The 19,054-nt window shown below is 35.7% G+C and overlaps 1 protein-coding gene across 1 annotated transcript in view; it reads right to left on the bottom strand.

The window, feature by feature from the left end:
- Positions 1 to 18,741, bottom strand: part of LOC134542609 (26S proteasome non-ATPase regulatory subunit 2) — an 85,421-nt gene extending 66,680 nt beyond the window's left edge. The window contains exons 1-5 of the mRNA XM_063386991.1: positions 18,457 to 18,741; positions 11,067 to 11,123; positions 4,694 to 4,980; positions 3,835 to 4,059; positions 2,094 to 2,252 (exon numbers count right to left, since the gene is read on the bottom strand). Of these exons, the coding sequence (XP_063243061.1) occupies positions 2,094 to 2,252; positions 3,835 to 4,059; positions 4,694 to 4,980; positions 11,067 to 11,123; positions 18,457 to 18,534 (806 nt within the window). The 5' untranslated portion in view covers positions 18,535 to 18,741. The remainder of the gene's footprint in view (positions 1 to 2,093; positions 2,253 to 3,834; positions 4,060 to 4,693; positions 4,981 to 11,066; positions 11,124 to 18,456) is intronic.
- Between the last annotated feature and the right edge of the window lie 313 nt (positions 18,742 to 19,054).

Raw genomic sequence — 19,054 nt, 5'->3', positions numbered from 1 at the left:
AATGATAAAAAATGTAATCTTAGAAAAACATATTTTGGACGTTTGTTATTTTTGTATTTACAGAAAGTGAATGGCGGCCATTGTATCACAGTTATCAACATCTTAAATTATTACGGTACACAAGATTACCGTTTATTGAAAATATTACGTTAATTCTGAGACTTCATTTTAAAATCTTTAATGAATCACCGTCGCATATAATATATATGGCTGCTAGTTACTGTCAGAAATATTTGTTTGTGCTGAAGATAGTGAATTGTCCTTACAGAATGGAAAAAAAAAATCGTAAATTACCGTATTTGCTCTCGTAAAGGCCCCGCCCGCGTATACGCCCCCCCCCTCCTTTTTTTGTCATTTTTGAAAAAAAATTTAGAAACGTGTTTTTCTGGGTTTATCTGAGGGCAGGGCAGCTTGGCATACATCAAACAGCAAGCCATGTATTGTGAGCGGCAGGAGGTGATTTTGTAAGCGGCAGTGATACAGAGACTGGTATTATAGTTTGTCCGTTCCCAGTAGGACCGTTGTGAGGCGTGCCAGACGTAAGCAGTTAGTCCTATCTCAAACGACATAAAGATAAAGAAAACTGAACTCTCGGGCTTGTGTTGATGTGCAGTGTTGACGGAGTAGAAGAGGGGAGGTAGAGGGGAAGTGAAGGAGGAAGGGAAGTGGGTGGAGCAGGTACCTACACTCCTTTTCCTTTGTCTGGTTGGCTGGATAGCTGGCAGGAGGGAGGTAAAGCCACGCCTCTGCCTCTCCCCCCCGCCGCAGCGCTGCCTCTCCTTCCTCCGGACTAGTTGCCTCTCCCTCCTGTCGCGTCGCTGCCTCCACCAACCACCCTCATTGCCTCATTAGAACAAAGACGCACGACTTGCCAGTCGTTCCGCTGTTTCATTTAATCAAAATTTAATTGGCGTTTAAATAAGTTGTGGCAGTATTTCATTTTGCTTTTATTTAATGTTAGTTTTTCATATCTGAAAAAAAAGAAAAATCTATTTTTTCGTCGTAAATGTGGAAAAAAAATGGGGCCTTTACGCGAGTAAATACGGTATCAGGATAGACGAGATTTCGTGACATATCGCGTATTTCGCACAATTTCGTTTTATTTCGGGTTTTTGGTGTTATTTTGTTTTATCGCGCATTACCATATAATCGTGTCTCTATCAATAATACAAACTGGAAGGGACCATAATTTTGTCACTTTGCAATAACAAGGTTTGTATTAACCAAACTATTACAAAATTTAATCATAATACTGTATTTACATAATTTCTGAATAAAATTTTAATGAAGTTAAAATTAGTAAACAATTTTATAAAACACTAAATGTACTTTTTTTAAGCATTGTAGAATACAACTGAAGGATGGCTACACCTGTGGCTCAAAAAAAAGTAAAGATGTATAAATTAACTGCAAAGAGACATGCTACCAACATTTTAAAAGAATAAAATTTCCAAGCTTCCCCCCCCCCCCCCCCTTTTCCCCCTCAAAACCTGCAAATGAGTTATTAATTTAGTTGAATCTTAACTTTTTTTTTTCATAATTATTCTGGGATATCAGTATTAACAATTCTTTACTAGGTGTAACTGTTTACTCTTGGAACAAAGACAACTTTGTATTACACAATAACTATACTTTTGTATGAAACAAATTAACTAGCACTATAATTCCTATGTAATTTTTAGGGACTGTGACGAGAGTTTTGCATTAACAGGGTATTTATTAATGGGGTTTCACAGTAATCAGTTGAATCAACCAAACAATTTTCTAAATTAAAATATTACTGGTTTAAGAAAATGAATTGCCATGTTTTTTCTTCTATTTTTATTAATTTTACTGTATTTTTGCATATTTTTACATTCATATTTGTTGGACTCATGCGGAATTTTAAGAAAAAAGTTTACTGTCTGTCAGAATTATACATGATAAAAAATTTTATATTCATTAATAATTTGATATTCGAATTGAAATTATATTTAAATTTAAAAAAAAAGAAGGATTAATTCAAAGACACCTAACAAATAAAAAAAAATGTTGTTTTGCTATTTGAAGTTTTGAATAGTCACACAGTTCTAGAAGGAGTGGTGGAGACTCACAAGTCCTCGCAGGAATTGAATATCTCCTCGATGAACTGCATGGAGTTCATCTGCATGGCGACGCGCAGCGCCTGAGGGAACTGCTTGAAGCGCTTGAAGATAGCCATTGCCGCGTGCAGCAGCATGATGTTCTCCGGGTCCGGCACGTACGGCACACAACTGCCAACCCGACAGCAACAACACCGCACACTGCCACGCGCTCTCAACTGACCGATCTGAGGTGCTTGCAAAAAGGTTCACGATGCTGGCAAGCAAAGTACACTGAACAAACATGCAATGTAAAACACTTGAAAAAAAATTAACCTATGAAAAATTAACAAAAAACTTTAAAAACTAGGAATAGGAAATCAATTTTAGACACAATACTAATGTAGTGTCTCAATCAAAAGAGTTTTGTCTAGCAGAGGTTCCGTATCATCCGAGCCATTCAGAACACTGTTGAAACATTTACTTGAAGACCTAGATAATGATGTGAATGTTGTCAAAAGCAGAAAGAAAAGTATCCTTAAAGATGGCATTCACCGGTTGGACAAATCATCGAGTGATGTGAAAGAATACACACTGAAGAAATACTGGTAAAACATCACCTCGAAAAATGATAGTACTGGGATAGCTAAAAACCAAGTTGATTTTCTTATTACATCCGTGTTATCAGAGATTTTGCTTATATCAAAGGATACAGCAGTCCACATTAACTTGGTTGATCAGGACTATTGTATATCAACATCAGGAGGCACAGTGGTTGAGTGGTCAGATCATTCACCCCCCCCCCCCCCCCCCCCACCCAGCATGTTGATCCGGGTTAAATTCCCGATGGGGTGAAACCCAGATTTTTTGCAAGTGGGAAACATGGTGGATGTTGCTGTGGTTATTGGTTTACTCAGCCACTTCAGTTTAGCCCACAACTCACTCCGTCGCAGCTCCATATCCCATATCATCTCACTTCACACATTCTTCAGGCAAGTCGGAACGACAAGTCTGTCACTCGGGTAGAGCAGCCGGCACCTTTGAGTGTTGTCACCATTCATTCCATGAAGACCCTGTCTCAGGTGGGAAACTGTGTGTGGATTTTCATCAAATTAAAATTAATATCACCTAAACCCCACAATGTCCGAACTTTTAGCTCAATGGTTAGAAATTCTGGTCCTAAGTTCAATTCCTGGCCAGGTCTGGGATTTTTTACATATAAAAAATTTACTTCTTGGGTTCAGGTGTTGTTTTGTCCCTTTGTCTCCACACTAGGGAAAGCAATGACAAACCACTATGGTATCATCAAACCTAGTATGCCTTATCACGCCATAGTCTTCTCCCAGTGGCGATGGCTAGGGATTCAAATCAGTCACCACACCAACCAACCAATCATTGACAAACTCCAGAATTAGGCATATCATATTCAATTTACAAGTTTTTGTTGAATATTATGTTAGTTTTTAAAAAAAAAACTATGTTTTTCTGAATTAAATATCCTGCACGTTGTCATCTGACAAATCACCATAAAAAAAATGCATAATATACTATTTAAGTCTGATCTGATTACATTATAACCAGTACATAAATAGCAATATATAAAATGTAGGCTAATCCACAGGCTATTTATTTATTCTTTCTAGTCGCAAGGAAAATAAATAAACATGTGACAAGAAGATCAGACAAATTTTAACCAGGAGAATTATAACAAAGATTTACTGCAGAGAAGACCAAACTCAAAGAATGTCAAAATTAAATGTTTTTAACAGTTTACCTTGTAAGATACAGACATACTCTTGGGTAAGTGCTCTCGTCCACAAACTGCTCGAGCAGCTCGAGGTGATCGATCTCCACGGCCAAATCACACGCTTCTGCCTCGGCATTGTGGGCGAGGTTGAACGGAACGATCTTACTCACGAGATCTAGCAACTTGGACTGTAATTGTGAATCTGTGGAGATCAGCTCTGTCCATTCCGCTGCTATTTCGCCCGACAGATGCCTGCAAGACAAAAATTACATCAGTTAAACTGCAGAAATCTGACAGCATTATTAAAAAGTACATCATTCAAAAGGAGACCTTTAAAAAGAACCAAGATTGGACAATTGCAAGACAGTAGACGCACATTTCAGAGGGTCCGGGTTCAAATCTCGGTCTAGCCATTTTGATTTAGGTTTCCTATGGTTTTCCTAAATCAATCCAGGAAAACTAGGGCAACTATGATATTTCAGTGGTAACCATGCCATTATGTGATAGAGAAACCAAGATAAAGGTTTAATGCAAGTCCCTTGAGTATTATAAAATAATCTGTACCAGGTGTTTCATCCCTAAATTCTGAAAACACACATTTTGGTCATTTTCACTCTTATAAACATACAATTTAAAAACTGAATACGAAAACAATACTACTCATCCGACCTTAGCGTATTCTTAAATTTTTTTTTAAACAGACCCCACATGGATTTCAAATCGGGTAGTTTTTCAGACGTTCTGCAAACAGTATGTGTGCCCAGGTTGGCGGGACACTTATGTCATATAGTGTAGTACAGAAGCTGTATAGCAAACTGACGTTAAATCAAATGAATGCAGATTCATTGGGATCGTGGATGGGAGGGGGGGAAAGGCGAAGACTCACCTGACGTACTCGTGACCCCAGTCACCTATCTCGCACTGCGACCCCAGCAGCCGGTACTTGAGGCAGTCCCGCTCGTCGCTCATGGTCATGGCCAGCACGGAGATGACGTCCGCACAGAACTCCTTGGTACGGGGCTCCTTGATCTTCTCGTAGACCGTCTTCATGGTGGCGTAGTGCGGGCGCATGAACTTGAGCGGCTTGGGCACGCTCGTCATGGAGGTGGTGGACGCCCGGATCAGGCTGCGGAGGCTCTCCAGCGACGGCAGGTACAGCTCCTCGTTGTCTTCCTGCAACGAGGGTGTCAGGCGCGACCGTAGTCCACTCTCTCTCACCGGTTCATACGTCAGTAATGGCCACACTCACTCTTTCAGAGGGCCAGACGTCACTTCCGCTACTGATCTCAGGGCCAGACAATAGTGCCTTTCTACAACCAGTCACCTATGAATTAAAGTGCCTTTTTACCAGACATAAAATTAGTATCACAAAAACACAATTATTTGATAATATATTGATTACATAAAATTAATATTTATGAGTATTTCTATAAGAATGATCTGGTTTCAAAATGCTGTCAGCCGACTACTTTATTCTACATAAATGCAAATAAAGACTGTTAACAAACAGCAGATAAAAAATTGTTTAAACGGGCCATGCAAAATGATGTTGCGGGCTGGGCGTGGCCCACGGGTCGCTGGTCGGCCATCACCGCAGTAGAACTTCATTAAGTTGGCTCCCCTTCAACGCTGATCTTTGGATAACTTCAAAACAATATAGGGAACAAAAACACATGTGTACATGTGCGCATAAAATAAGATAATTAGAGAGAGCTAAAAAATTCAAATAAACATTTCCAAACATAAAAACACACTTTGAGCGATGATTACTAGCAGATAAAAATCTAATATTTAAACTTACTATTTAAGTAAAACTTCTTAAAAAAGGTTCAGTTGTATAATATTTATGAGAAAAGTGAACAATACTAAATCTTACTAAGCAAAACAATTTCATAAGTGGGAAAATTTTAGAAGGGTTTCAAACAATAAATATTTTATAACATTGATACCATCATTTTACTAAGATACCCAAGACCTATCCATGCCTGCAGATTCTTAAGTTAAATTTCACTTCTAATGGAGCTGATGTATGGAATGAACTTAAAAATATTATGCACATAACAGTTGATGGTTGGTGAAGGTAAGTACATGCCTTAGCATCTGAACATTCAAATTTCCTGACACATGTGCTACGAATATAAAAATAAATACGTAACAATAATAGGTACATTTGATATCACCTCAGAGCATAATTTTTTTCTTAAATGGTATAATTTAACATCCAGATGAAGTTACAATCCCAATAGTAATAAATTTACATGATGTAAAAAAAAAAACAGATTATGATTGCAAAGTCATCAAGGTTTGTCCAACGACAAGTATACCAACAAAGGGCATATCCAAGGGGTAGGTGTGCAAGAGGGGTGGGAGCCAAACCATCCCCCCCCTTCCCCCCCCCAAAGTGAAGAAAAAATAACAGAAAAAAACCATAAATTTAAGATAAATTAACATGTTCAAAAATTGACTTATTTTAATAAAACTGTTTTTCTGTTACGGCACAATGGACCCTACTCCCCCATGAAAGAGGTTTGATCCAGAAAAATGTTTCCCCTGCCTCAAATACCTTTTCAGTTTTAAGCTGGATACATCCTTGAACAATACCTAGCATTCTTGTTTTTTATTAGTACATTTTAAAATAGCAAAAACATGGTTCTACAGAGCTACTGATGTTAATAATTTTAATGAGTGTAGCATAAAGTATTTTAAAAGTTTTACAAAACATAGTCATCTATTTAGCTGTGGACAGTAGGGTCATTCCATGTCAAATCAACACACCCATTTTACCTCACCATCTCAGGTTTTGATGAAATTTTGCACAGATGTTACCTCCATACAGACTAACAAAAATATAAAATTTTAGAATGATATAGGTATCCATCCGTTTTGAAAATATTGCTTTGTAAATTTTCGAAAAAACACTAAAAATCGCACGATAGGCATATTTTAAAATTACCATAACTCTTCTCCAATTTAAGTTATAAAGGTCAGACAGGTGTCATTTTGCAGCATTTGGTATGGCTTTTCATGTGATATGTAACACAATAAATAATGTCTAGAAAAAATCATAATTTTCAATATAATTTTTAAAATTTAAATTTAAAATTTTGGAAAAAGTGCATTTTTAATTTTTTTTCAAATATTCTATAAAATGTTTTGAACAAATATTAAATTGTCTACAAAGTTTCAAAGTGGAGAGTTAATGGGTTCATAGTAAAATTAATTGAAAACAAAGGCCCTTTTTGTCAAACCTCAGGTTAAATCTTGGCAGCAAAGGAAAGCATAACAGAATACAGTAAAATCTTGTTGTAAAATACACAAAAAAAATCAGATAATTATATTCTGTACACTGAAAGTATCATAAATTGAACAATTTTTTAATTAAATTTTACAGGGAATTTAATTTAAAATGAGAAATACTTTATGCTGAAGTACAATAAATGCAAGATTCCCCTGCACAATAATTTAAAATGAGAAATAAATTGAAGAAAGGAAATTAGTACTCACATGTTTGACTGCAATTTTAAATTAAAGTACTTGAAAAATTCCTCATTGGTTTTTAAAGTGTCATTTTCAGATAGCACATGAATTCTTCCAGTTGGTGTCACAGATTTACTGTACATAACACATATGTGAGAGGAATCCATAATACATCTGGTTTCCCTGGATAAGAAAAGGATGGTGATGGTCCAGCAGGGTGGAGAAATGTTACTTTCACTTCATCAATTTCTTCATTTTTCTCCATAACATAAGCTAGCCACCAGTTCTTGTGATATACAACTGCAGTATAGCCCTTTACGTCTCCTATTTGCGGTTTGTGTAGTGATCTTGTAACAGTTACTTGTGATGAATGTGTAGCTCCAGAAAATATTTTCACGGTAATTTTTGATGTGCTTGAGTTAACAGGTATAAATACATGATATTGCTGAGTTCCTTGGATGGTAATTGCCTGATTGAAACAATCTTTTAAAAATATTTCTGACTCTATGTAATCCTCTTGTGTAGTGAAAGTGAAATTAATACCAGAAATATTTTCTACTGCCCATTCATAAAGCTGGAAAGTGGTAAAGATCTGGTTTTCATAGGGCCGTTGCAAGCTAGCTTTTGCTGCTAATCTCTTAACCGTACCTCCAACTCCATCGCAAGGCCCTTTACCGTGAGCTGTGGCTGAAAAATGCCATTCAGCTGATATGTTGAAGTCTTGCTTGTGAGAAAACAAATTTATGAAATTTTTCTTATTTTTATATTGGGCAGCAGACCCATCTGAAAAGTAAAAGAACTTATGAGGAACGTTTTTAAATTTTTTAATTAAAAGAGCAACCAAATTTCTTTGAAATGTGTAAACAGCAACTATATTGTGCTCTAGGCAGTCAGAAATTACAACGTAGTTCAAATGTTCAATTATTTTATCTCCTTTATAATATATCACAAACGGGTGAACTGTGGCATGTCCCTTAGTCCAGTGGTAAGTCTGGGCTTCATCTTGTACAACCATACTGTAATTTTCTGAAAAGTGGAGTATGATGGCAAATTCAGATTCTTTTAAATTTTCCTTTAAGTGATTCATGAAAGAGGTCTGTTGTTTTGCAATAAATTCGTGGCGGACTAAGTGTGACAGCTTGCCACAGAGTAAATCTATGAAATCTGCTGATGATTTCTGCAGTGTCTCTAAATTGCAACGGTCAACTGAAATCCACTGCCGAAATGTGATCTTTCGTATCAGGTGCTCTTCAAATGACTTCAAATGACTTCTCAAGGACGGTCCGTATTGCTGCAGTACCAGGACAATATGTACAATGTCCAATATTGCAATCTATTGTTGGTGGATTGCATACCATTTTTGGTAGGCAATGTTTGTAGGTTTTGAATTCTCCATTTGTTAAATCACATAATCTGGCATTTTCAATCATCAATTTGACATTTTGATGGATTGTACATACACACACTTCATGTGTCCCACTAGAACCCGCTAAAATACAATGCTTTGGACGGAGCTCCGCAAATTTTGAAAAACCTATTTTAATATGTATTTGGAAATTTCTCCTTGAATAAAGTGTATCCCTCTTTCAGATTGCACAAAGTAAGTCTTTTAGATATTTTTTATTTATTTTTATTAGGTTCAGTGACTGTTATGCAGTCTTTAACAACAGGCATCGCTCTACTGACTTCATGATTTTCATAAAATAAATGGACAGCTTCAACTACATCTTCTGAGAGGTGTTTGCCTGGTTTGGGGTTAGGACTTTCTAACATTCCTTTTTCAGCCAAGGGTTTTTTTGATTGTCGTACCATGTAGTTTGACGCATCAAACTCTCGCATTATTTTTCTAACAAGTAAACAGGTTAATATCATTAACTTCTTGCTCCTACTAGTAGAACTCAAGAAATTGGCTTTGAGGTTTTGCAAAACTGATTCCTCTAAATCTTCACCATCATCCTCAGAGAAATTATCTGGCAACTCAAAAAGTTTCCTTTTGATTGTGGAGTCAATAATTGTTTTTATTTTTCTGGTTGCATAACTTTTTGATTTGAATTTTTTCCTATTAATAAGAGATTCTCCTCGCCCTTGTAGTAAAATATTTAATGAACCAATCACCTCTGAGGATGCAGAAAAACTGGGATCTTTATCAGAATCTGAACTTGATTCGTTATCCTGGTGAGTAGAAGAAGAAGCAGCAGCAGCAGTTTGTAATAATGTAATTTATATTCTACAGCTATCACACATTTTTGCTCCCTTTGGCAATCCAGAAAATAAACTGCACATCCAACTAATAACATTCCTTAATTTTCTTTTTTCCCTAATGTTGTGATTGCTTTTATTTAATGGATTAAAACACTGTAACTTCAAAAATTATTCACTGAGGGCCATTTCTTACTGTAAACTGTCCACCTTTTCGTAGGGTTTCAATCACTATCATGATGAACACATTACCTTTTTAAAAATAAATATCAAGATTCTCAATTCAGAATGCATAAACTCCACTAATAATATAAATCAAATGGTCACTTTTTATATAGGCGTTAGCACTGATACTTGTACTAACAACTTTGATACTACATCAGAACAATACAGACTCCTAGCATAAACTAGCTGAAACCAATACTGTACAGTACTCTGAAAGAGCTAGGGGAATCCCAGGGCAAAGCAAGGGTATCACAGAGCTAAGGGAATCCCAAGGCAATGCAAGGAGAATCCCAAAGTAAGGGGAATCCCAAAGCTAGGGAAATCCCAAAGCAAATTGAGGGGAATCCCCAGTAGCTGGATGCTTGTCTGAACTAATCTCTGAAATCCTGTATCAGAGACAAGCAAAGTAAAGCACTATAATTAATTACAATTGTATTATTAGTGATTTTTAATCAATTTTATGTGTTTATACTTTCAACATAACTTATTATAATTATAAAAATGGTTAAATAACATAATTGGTTAAAGTAAAGTATAAATATGGTTACAATTACCAATTAATTTTACTATGAACCCATATTTTACCAAAATTTTAAATTTAAATTTTAAAAATTATTTTGAAAATTATTTTTTTTCTAGACATTATTGTGTTACATATCACATGAAAGGTAATACCAAATGCTGCAAAATGACACCTGTCTCACTTTTCTAACTTAATTTGGAGAAGAGTTATGGTAATTTTAAAATATGCCTGTTGTACGATTTTGAGTGTTTTTTTTTTTTTCGAAAATTTACAAAGCAATATTTTCAAAACAGATGGATACATCATTCTAAAATTTTATACTTTTGTTAGTCTGTATGGATGTAACATCTGTGCAAAATTTCATCAAAATCTGAGATGGTGAGGTAAATTTTTATTAAAAGTGAGTTGATTTGACATGAACCAGTACATGTTTTTGTGCCATATAATAAATATATGATAAAGATAATTTTTTGTATTCTATGCAAGAGGATAACATTGGCTTACTTTTTGCCCTTAGAACTTTGTCAATATCATCTGATGTCTACAACCCTTGTGTGTTTGTTAACAAATGATAATTAAACAAAAACACATTTTTGGCAATACTACTAAATGTAAAGTGGTAATTTGTTGCAGAATGTCTTGGGCACATGTCTATATCAATATTTAGTCTATGGTTTGTCCCAACAGTAAGATGGACCCTGGAAGTTTGGAAGCAATAAGTCTGCCATTTTGCCTGTAGGACCAGCATTTAAACATCAGAAATGTTCAACTACGAGTAATGTATTTTACAGGCTTAATTTTTCCATAAATAATAAAAATCAAACCTGGAACTTACAACTAATCTCTCCACTAGCATGTTCAATTCCTCCTGTATCAGCTTGTCTTCTTCAGACTGAAACAAATATAGGTACAATAGCATTTGTTAAATAAATACTGGTTGGATAATACACTAGATGAATAACATGTTTCAGAATTGTTAACTTATCCTCAAAACACACAACAAAAACAGTACCAAAATATATTAATAAAATATATAGGTACTTAATAAATACTATAAACAATATTTGCATGAAAATAAGTCTCTCCAAATGCATCTGTTCTATGACAAATATTAATTTTTTCAAGTTAAGTTTTTATAATTCACAAACAATAACACCAGAAACAAGTAACACTTTTCAGTCTTGCCTTAAACATTTTCAGCAAATTTGCTGGTAATTACACCCTAGTTCCCTAACAATTTGTAATGAGAAAATTCCATTGAAGTTTTAAATCAATTTGGTAACTGATAAAACATATAAAATAAATCATGGAGTTTAGAATTTCTCCCCAAAGTATGATATTGTCACTAAATACTAACAAATGCATCTAACAATCCAAAATATGTGAGCCTAGTTTAACATAAATCTGTAAGAACTATATGTGGCTAAAGGCCCGAAAACTACTGTGTTTTAATTGCAAAGGCAATCATTGTGTAACACTTCCAGTCCCACAGGATGCCTTTAGATTGATTCACAGGTACTATATGCTTCTGCTATTCTAAATTAAATTCCATTTGAACTCTACATCCTCCCCAAACTAGTTTCTTATCTTCTCAAATATATATTTTCTCTCTGTATAGTAGTCTTTTAACACATTGGTCTCAATAATACTTATTTTTTTAAATTAAGTAATACTAAAGCATTTTTAAAAATAATTTAAATAAAAAAATTATTACTATCATTTTAAATGTCTTGTGCCAATCATGTGCATTATAGGCACCCCTTTTTTTTTTAATTTTAAAATAATTGAGTTTCTTTAAATTTTTTTAATTTAAATTCTTTGCTGCCTACCATTTTATTCAGCCCAGTGTACGGCCGGGCCAATTCATTTTCAGCGTGGTTTTTTCTCCCCCCCCCCCCCCCCCCCCCACACCATCCGGTTCACAGCTTCGCCAATGCTACGTTGCGACTTGGAGTGCTGCTTGAAGCGCCCTGGTCTCATAACCCCCGCTTGCTGTCATGAACTAAGTCTCGTTACACGAAGCCATTTTGTAACCAGACTCGTGGGGGCAAGCAGACATTCAGCCCCTGGTGACTTCCCCGAAGTCTCGCAATCAGCAAGCTTGGACAACCAGCCTGGTCAAATTCTCGGTGCGGCAGACACGTTGCGGTGTTTCGTCACCTCGGTTCTCACGAACCTTGCAGAATTTCCCCCGCACTCGCCTGTCCCCTTGTCCAGAACCCAGGCCGGGTCAGTCACCGGTCATAACCTCCCCCCCTCCTCTCTGGTCCATGGAGGTCATAACCTACAGCCGCTCTCACACTCTCGTCTGCACACCCTGCCGGCGACAAGAGGAATTAAGATGTACTGGACTGCTAAAAGACGTATCCGCGATCCATCTAGCAGAAGCAAGAGACACTAACCCTTCCCTACCATCCTGGCTGTCCACCTGAGGGCAGCACTGTCATGCCCATAAGAACAATGTTCAAGTTGAATCGACCCTCGACCTGACCGCTCGCCGGGCGATTTGAGTTCCCCACTTCTCCGTCCAGAGCGCGCTGGCCAAGGATGCCAACTTCGAGTGTCTATGGCGACGAGCGCCGATGAATACCGAAGGCTCCCCCCCCCCCACCCTCTTTCAAGGGAGACTTGGCCTTTTAATTTAGCGCCCCAACCGCGCCCCGAGGTCACTTTTTTTAGGGCAGCCAACCGCGAACGTCTCCGGTCAGCGACTCTCCTGACTTACGCGAGAATTAGAAGATCGCCGATCAATCATTTGGAATGTAGTCTACTACAGTTAAGGCCTCAAGTGCTGATTTACTAGTTTTAGCTTTTAGTCTGCCCTAAGTAGTAGCAAGTTAAATTTTTTTTTCTTCTTCTTCCAACTTTCTTCGTATCCATCATGGTTTCCAAAGCCAACCGTGTGCTACCGCGTCAGTCTACGAGGCGGCAGCCAGGCAGCTGAATTCTCCCCGCAGTGGTGAGTTTTTTTATGTTCAACCCATTTTCCACCAATCCCGGTGGCAAATTCTGCCACCCTACCTAACGCCTGCATCCGAGGTAATTTGTACCGAATGGCGGGTTCAAGAACACCCCTGGAACCCAGTTCGTCCTAGAACATCCCACATCAAGATTTTGGCCCAGCAGTTTCACAACACTCTGTGAAACGGCTTCGTCATTTTGCTATCTCTCTCTTCTCGTCGCCTGCGGCTCACTATGCTTGACCGCCAACATATATCAAGTCTACCTACCACCCGTGCCAGTTTATAGACTTTTTATTTTTTTTATTTTATTGTTTTATTTCATATTTCAGAACTATAAATTTATAATTTCAAGTGCTAGCCAAAGCAACGAAACAATTTTGTGTAATTATATGTTAACCTTCATAAGTAACCCTGTGGAGGCCCGGGCCGATTGTCAATTGTTTTTCACCTTTTTTTAATAATGTTATCTTAAATTTGTAATATGCAAACCATACAAAAATTATGAAAGCACTGTCAAAATAAAATAGAAAATCAATTTTTAATCAGAATAAATCGAATAGCTCGCCAACCAAACCTCGACTTCTCATTTATAAGCCTTACGATCCTCTCCGCCATCTGTAAGCCCACAGGGGCAGTAATAAATTCTTGTTCACCCTCCTTAGTGCCCCTCTGAAGTATTATTGACATAGCTTTTTATTATAAGTTTATCTTTCCAGTATGTTTCCAAATTTTTGTATCTTAGAGGTTTCTCTAAGAAATTACTTAATAGCAATTAGCGCACTAAGGAGAGGCGTAACAGTCTAAATCAATATCACCATTACCAAATAGCCCTTCGTGTGATTGACGTTACCTAACTTACACAGGGAAACAATTCTAATCATTATGAGAGAGTTACAAAGGACAAATACTAGTCTAATCAAGCTCTATTCAAATTTAACATGAGCGCATGGTTGACATTGTGCCTTAAAAAGTGCATCAAAGGTTCGTTGTGCCTTTCACATGTGATGTTCAAGTGACTCACTGTTAATTTTTATGTTGTCTCCAGCAAATTTCTTCCATTATTTCATATTATTCAATATTTTTCAACTGCGAGCATAAAGGGAAAAAATGATACTCTTACCACCTGGATCACTAGAATGGCATTACTCAAAACTTACAAAAATTTTTTTTATATAATTATGTTTTCTATTTGCAGCTAGTATTTCTTAAATTATCCTGCAAAACCACATTTTAAATTATTTTTTGAAGTGAAACATCTTTACAGTTGGTACAGCAAGACGAGGCGAATTCGAAACTGTAAAACTAAAGAGGGCAAAGAATAGAGCAACTATCAGAAGTGGGGGTGCATGATGATGGAGGGGAAGAATTCCTAAGTGGGTGCTCCATGGCATGTTTACAAAATAGCACACTTGGATTCTTGCATACTTGTACACTTCCATTCTTGTATCTGTAAAGTTTTACATCTAACACATGTGATATCCATGCACCCATTATTATTTTTTCTAGTTGTAAATCTGTGCCAATCTGCCTCTTGAAGTGCAAGAAATCTGATTTCAGAGTGTACATCCATCTAACCGCAGCATTTCATTCCTTGCTTCTCCCAGGTTTTCATTTAAAATAATGTACAAGCTCTCTATCACGTATCCAAGTTTATCCCTTAATCCTGATGGCATGATCCGGTATACACTGATCCTGTGGTATATGATACTTGCTGTTTTAATTTTATTATGTCAAAATATCCTGTGAATAAATAATAGTTTTAAAAAACTAAAAAACATGCTTTTATAGAAAATCCAACTAAAAAATAGAAAATAATTTTAATAAATTTTAATTAAAAATAGTGTAAAATAAAAAAATGTATGTTATTTAAAAAAAGTGTGGGGTGCATGGTGTCAATAGTTATAATTATTTTATTGACAGATATGAGTAGATGGATTATCATTTTGATAATATCTTAAAAAGCATCTCACACTTTTTATTAAATAACATACATTTTTTTTATTTTACACTATTTTTAATTAAAATTTATTAAAATTTATTTTCTATTTTTTTAGTTGGATTTTCTATAAAAGCATGTTTTTTTAGTTTTTTTAAACTATTATTTATTTTCTACTTTTTAGTTTTACTTTTTAGTATTTATAAAAGTGTGCTTTTTAATTTTTTTAAACTGTTATTTGTTCTAATCTACTATTAATTCCGTGATAACTATAAGTAACTGTAATTATTTTCCAAATTATTAATGTATACAGCTGTATTGACAGTCAGTGAAGTGTTCCACATTTACGTAACAGGAATTTTGGGAAGGATAAGGATTGAGAAAGGATGAGGAAAGAACCTTCTTAATGAGAGTGTATAGAATATGTGAGAAAAATTTGGATAGCCCGGACTGGGATTCGAACCCAGAGCCTTCCAATGACATGTCAGCTGCTCTACCATCGGGCGCTCGAAATACGATAAATTTGGAAAAAAGCGCCCCATGATTTTTTTCAGAATAATATTAGTTTTTTCATTCATTATTGTTTTAAGCTTATTTTAAAAATCATTTTTTACTTTTAAGTTCGATGTGCTTTAAAAGCGTGTATATTAGTGTTTTTAAAATATATTTATTTTTCACTTTTTATTTTGAATAGAAGGATTGCCGAAGTCCCAGACGAATTACAGTTGGATTTACAGCACCAATCCCAAAATTTGTTGAAAAGAAAACAAAAAAAGAAATTTGACAGGATTAGAACCCACGACCGGTGAATCCGTAAGATGCCGTCACCGAAGACCCGCACCTTAATCCGCTCGACCAACAAACCAACTGTCGAGGAAATATTGAATAATACTAATACCCCGAGTGCTCGAGCTGGAAAGTAGGTAGACGGTACGCATGTGCCGACTGCACAGTTGTCTCACTTGCTCTCACACAGAGGCTGGGTGAGGAAATTATTTAATCCTGTAGATCCTAATCAGGATAATGAGATAAACTTATTAAATTAGTGTATTGTCAACGGTCCTCGATAAGTGTACGAGTTTAGATAAAATTCTGTCCGTTTTAAGTGGGTCAAAATCGAGTGCAAAGGAGTCGGTACCAAACATACAAACAAACATACAGGTGATGCTAATATAAAGCGTGTAATAACTCCCGCACCTTCGTCGACGAGGCAAAGTTTGGCACGCTATTGTTTCAATCACTGCCAAATTGGAAAAAAATCTAAAATCAATATATGTTTAAACATTTTACACACGTTAAAGTGTGTTATTTTTTAAAAGTGTTTTATGCAATTCTGATAGATTCACAAGCTTAGTTAAAATAATCATAACCCACTCTCACTTTTCATTTAATTAAATGTCACAATATTTAGTAGGCTTTGTTTATATTGTGTCAAAGACAAACTGAAAGAAAAGAGTTAGCACATGAGCGAAATGGTTTTCTTTACAATGTGCGAACTATTTTCTTTCAGTTTGTCTTTGGTGCGATATAAACAAAGCCTACTAAATATTGTGAAATGATATAAATTGACAAAAATCTTATCTTGCAAATTGAATAATGGAATAATCTTATCAAATTACGTAGTGTATTTTCATTGGTCCTCGATAAATCTACAAAGTTTGAATGAAATCTGGCCGTTTAAAGTGGGTCAAAATCACACCCAAAGGAGTCGGTTACAAACATACAAACAAAAAAACATACAGGTGAAGCTAATATAAAGCGTGTAAAAACAAAAACTTGTGATACAATGATGAGTTATGATTGTAAGTTGAATATGAAAGAAAAAATTTCCACAAGACCTGACATAATTTATTTGTATTGTGATATTCTAATTTTTGTTTGGCCAGGTTATTTCAAGGGATAAACTTGTATTACAGTTATAATGCATCAACAAGTGCAGTGGAAAACATAATGTAAAGGTTGAAAATGTGAAGAGCTAAAATATTAATTGGGTTGGGTTGCTGGTTTATGCCATGTCAAGCTGGAAGAAACATATAGATGTTTTGGTCCACACTGTACTTGTCCTGATGGCAGTGTAAGCTTACAAATTTTATTAGCTTAAAAAACTGCTAAGAATACCACAACCCATTGCAAGAAACAAGAAATTATTTATTCTAGATGCTAAAATAATAGCAGTTTTAGATTTACAAGAAACTCCCCAATACCCCACCATCAAGCCCCTTGCACAATAAGTAGATGTACCACCCAACCGCAGTGTCGCTGCCAACTGGTGCTGGTGAACCAATGAGGGAATAGATTGTAACTTGTAAATAAACAGTTGCTAATTATTACTATACACATTTTATGGAAGTTTTTGTTAAACGTTGAAAGTAGCTCCTGGTTAAAACGAAGAGAAACAATGGCCTGCTACATCGGTCTGATCAGCTTGGCCATGCTGTCCAACCATACCGCCCAATACTTTTCTGTAGTAGTGTGTCACATCATCTGTCCGATGCATCTGGTTTACACAATATTTAATAGAGGGCAGCGCAATAGATTGGCTTTCCTCAAGAGTTTTAGACAAGATGCAAGATTAATGGAAATGCATAGTGATTTAATTTTTGGCACATTTCTTTATAATTTTACTTACAGATTAATTCATTTGGGCCAAACATAATATTTTCATGCCTACTCATCTTTATTTATTATTTGAGAGTAATTTGTTTTCCATTTCAAAGAAAATTAATAGAAAACAAATACATACAACAAAATAGTGCCCATAACATAGGTATGACTTAAAAACCTAAAAATTAAAATTTTGTTAAAAAAATTATTTCCACACATTTTACAGTTTGTACATACTCATCACACTCCTTATTACGTCGGATGCAGATGGTGCAGTCTAACCTGCCTGACCATATAAGGTGAACTTCACCAGCTCTGGTTCCCTCCATGCAACTACACCATTTATAACTAACGTCATAGGTATATTGAAGGAATAAAATGCCATAATCCACAAATGCACCATCTGCCTCACGCGACTGGGCAAATGGGGCACGCAACCCTGTCGATCTCCTGCAGATCTGTAGTCATGTGACTGGCATTTTAGCCAATCATATGGTAAATCACAGACGGCACTAGGCTCTGCAGACAATCGCCACATTGCATACAGTATTATTAAAATAGTTGACCTAACCTAACATAACCTTTAACTTAGTTTTTATTTGCCATAATTCCCAAAAGTCGCTACTCTGCAAAATTACCTGCACTCAGTTTGTTTAAACAAATAAAAAACTAGATTTCTAACAAAGTACACATGAAATTAAAATAAAAAGCAGGTCTATTACCAAATCTGTAAATTCTTCTTCTTGTTTCTTAGGTTCGCCATCAGTTACGACCGAATTTTCTTGTTTACTTTCCGACATTCTAACAAAATATAATCCAGCTGTTATCAGTAAAAAATTTAATTGATGTAACGAATATCTAAAGTTTATTCAAACCGGACATCAAAACAAATAGTTTATAACAAATAACCTAGCATGACATATCAGAACACACAGATTCCAAAAAAAAAAAACCTACAGACTCCCACCACAGATACTGTAAAATAAAGGTTCGTCTTTACAATGTAGAATAACTTTTGTTTGTAGGTTGATTATGTAGGAGCCAGAAAAGTCGCTGGTATCAACATTTTCTAATGTAGTAAGAAAAAAAATTAATAATGAAATTGTACAAAAACAGAATTAATTTTTTTTTATGCGATTCAATAGACTGTTTCTTTGTCGAATTTTCGCTTCAAATACTTTCAAATAAAGTCGGTCACATAATGGAGGATTATGATGATCTTAAATATTCCATTATTGCAGCCATGTTTGTTTGATAAGTTAAATAACTTGAGCTTCAATTACATATTTTTACATAGGATTGATTCAAAAAATTTTGAAT

Source organism: Bacillus rossius, chromosome 1 (genome assembly GCF_032445375.1).
Source record: "Bacillus rossius redtenbacheri isolate Brsri chromosome 1, Brsri_v3, whole genome shotgun sequence".
In the NCBI taxonomy this organism is placed as follows: Eukaryota; Metazoa; Arthropoda; class Insecta; order Phasmatodea; family Bacillidae; genus Bacillus; species Bacillus rossius.
This window is presented reverse-complemented; position numbering and strand designations above follow the sequence as displayed.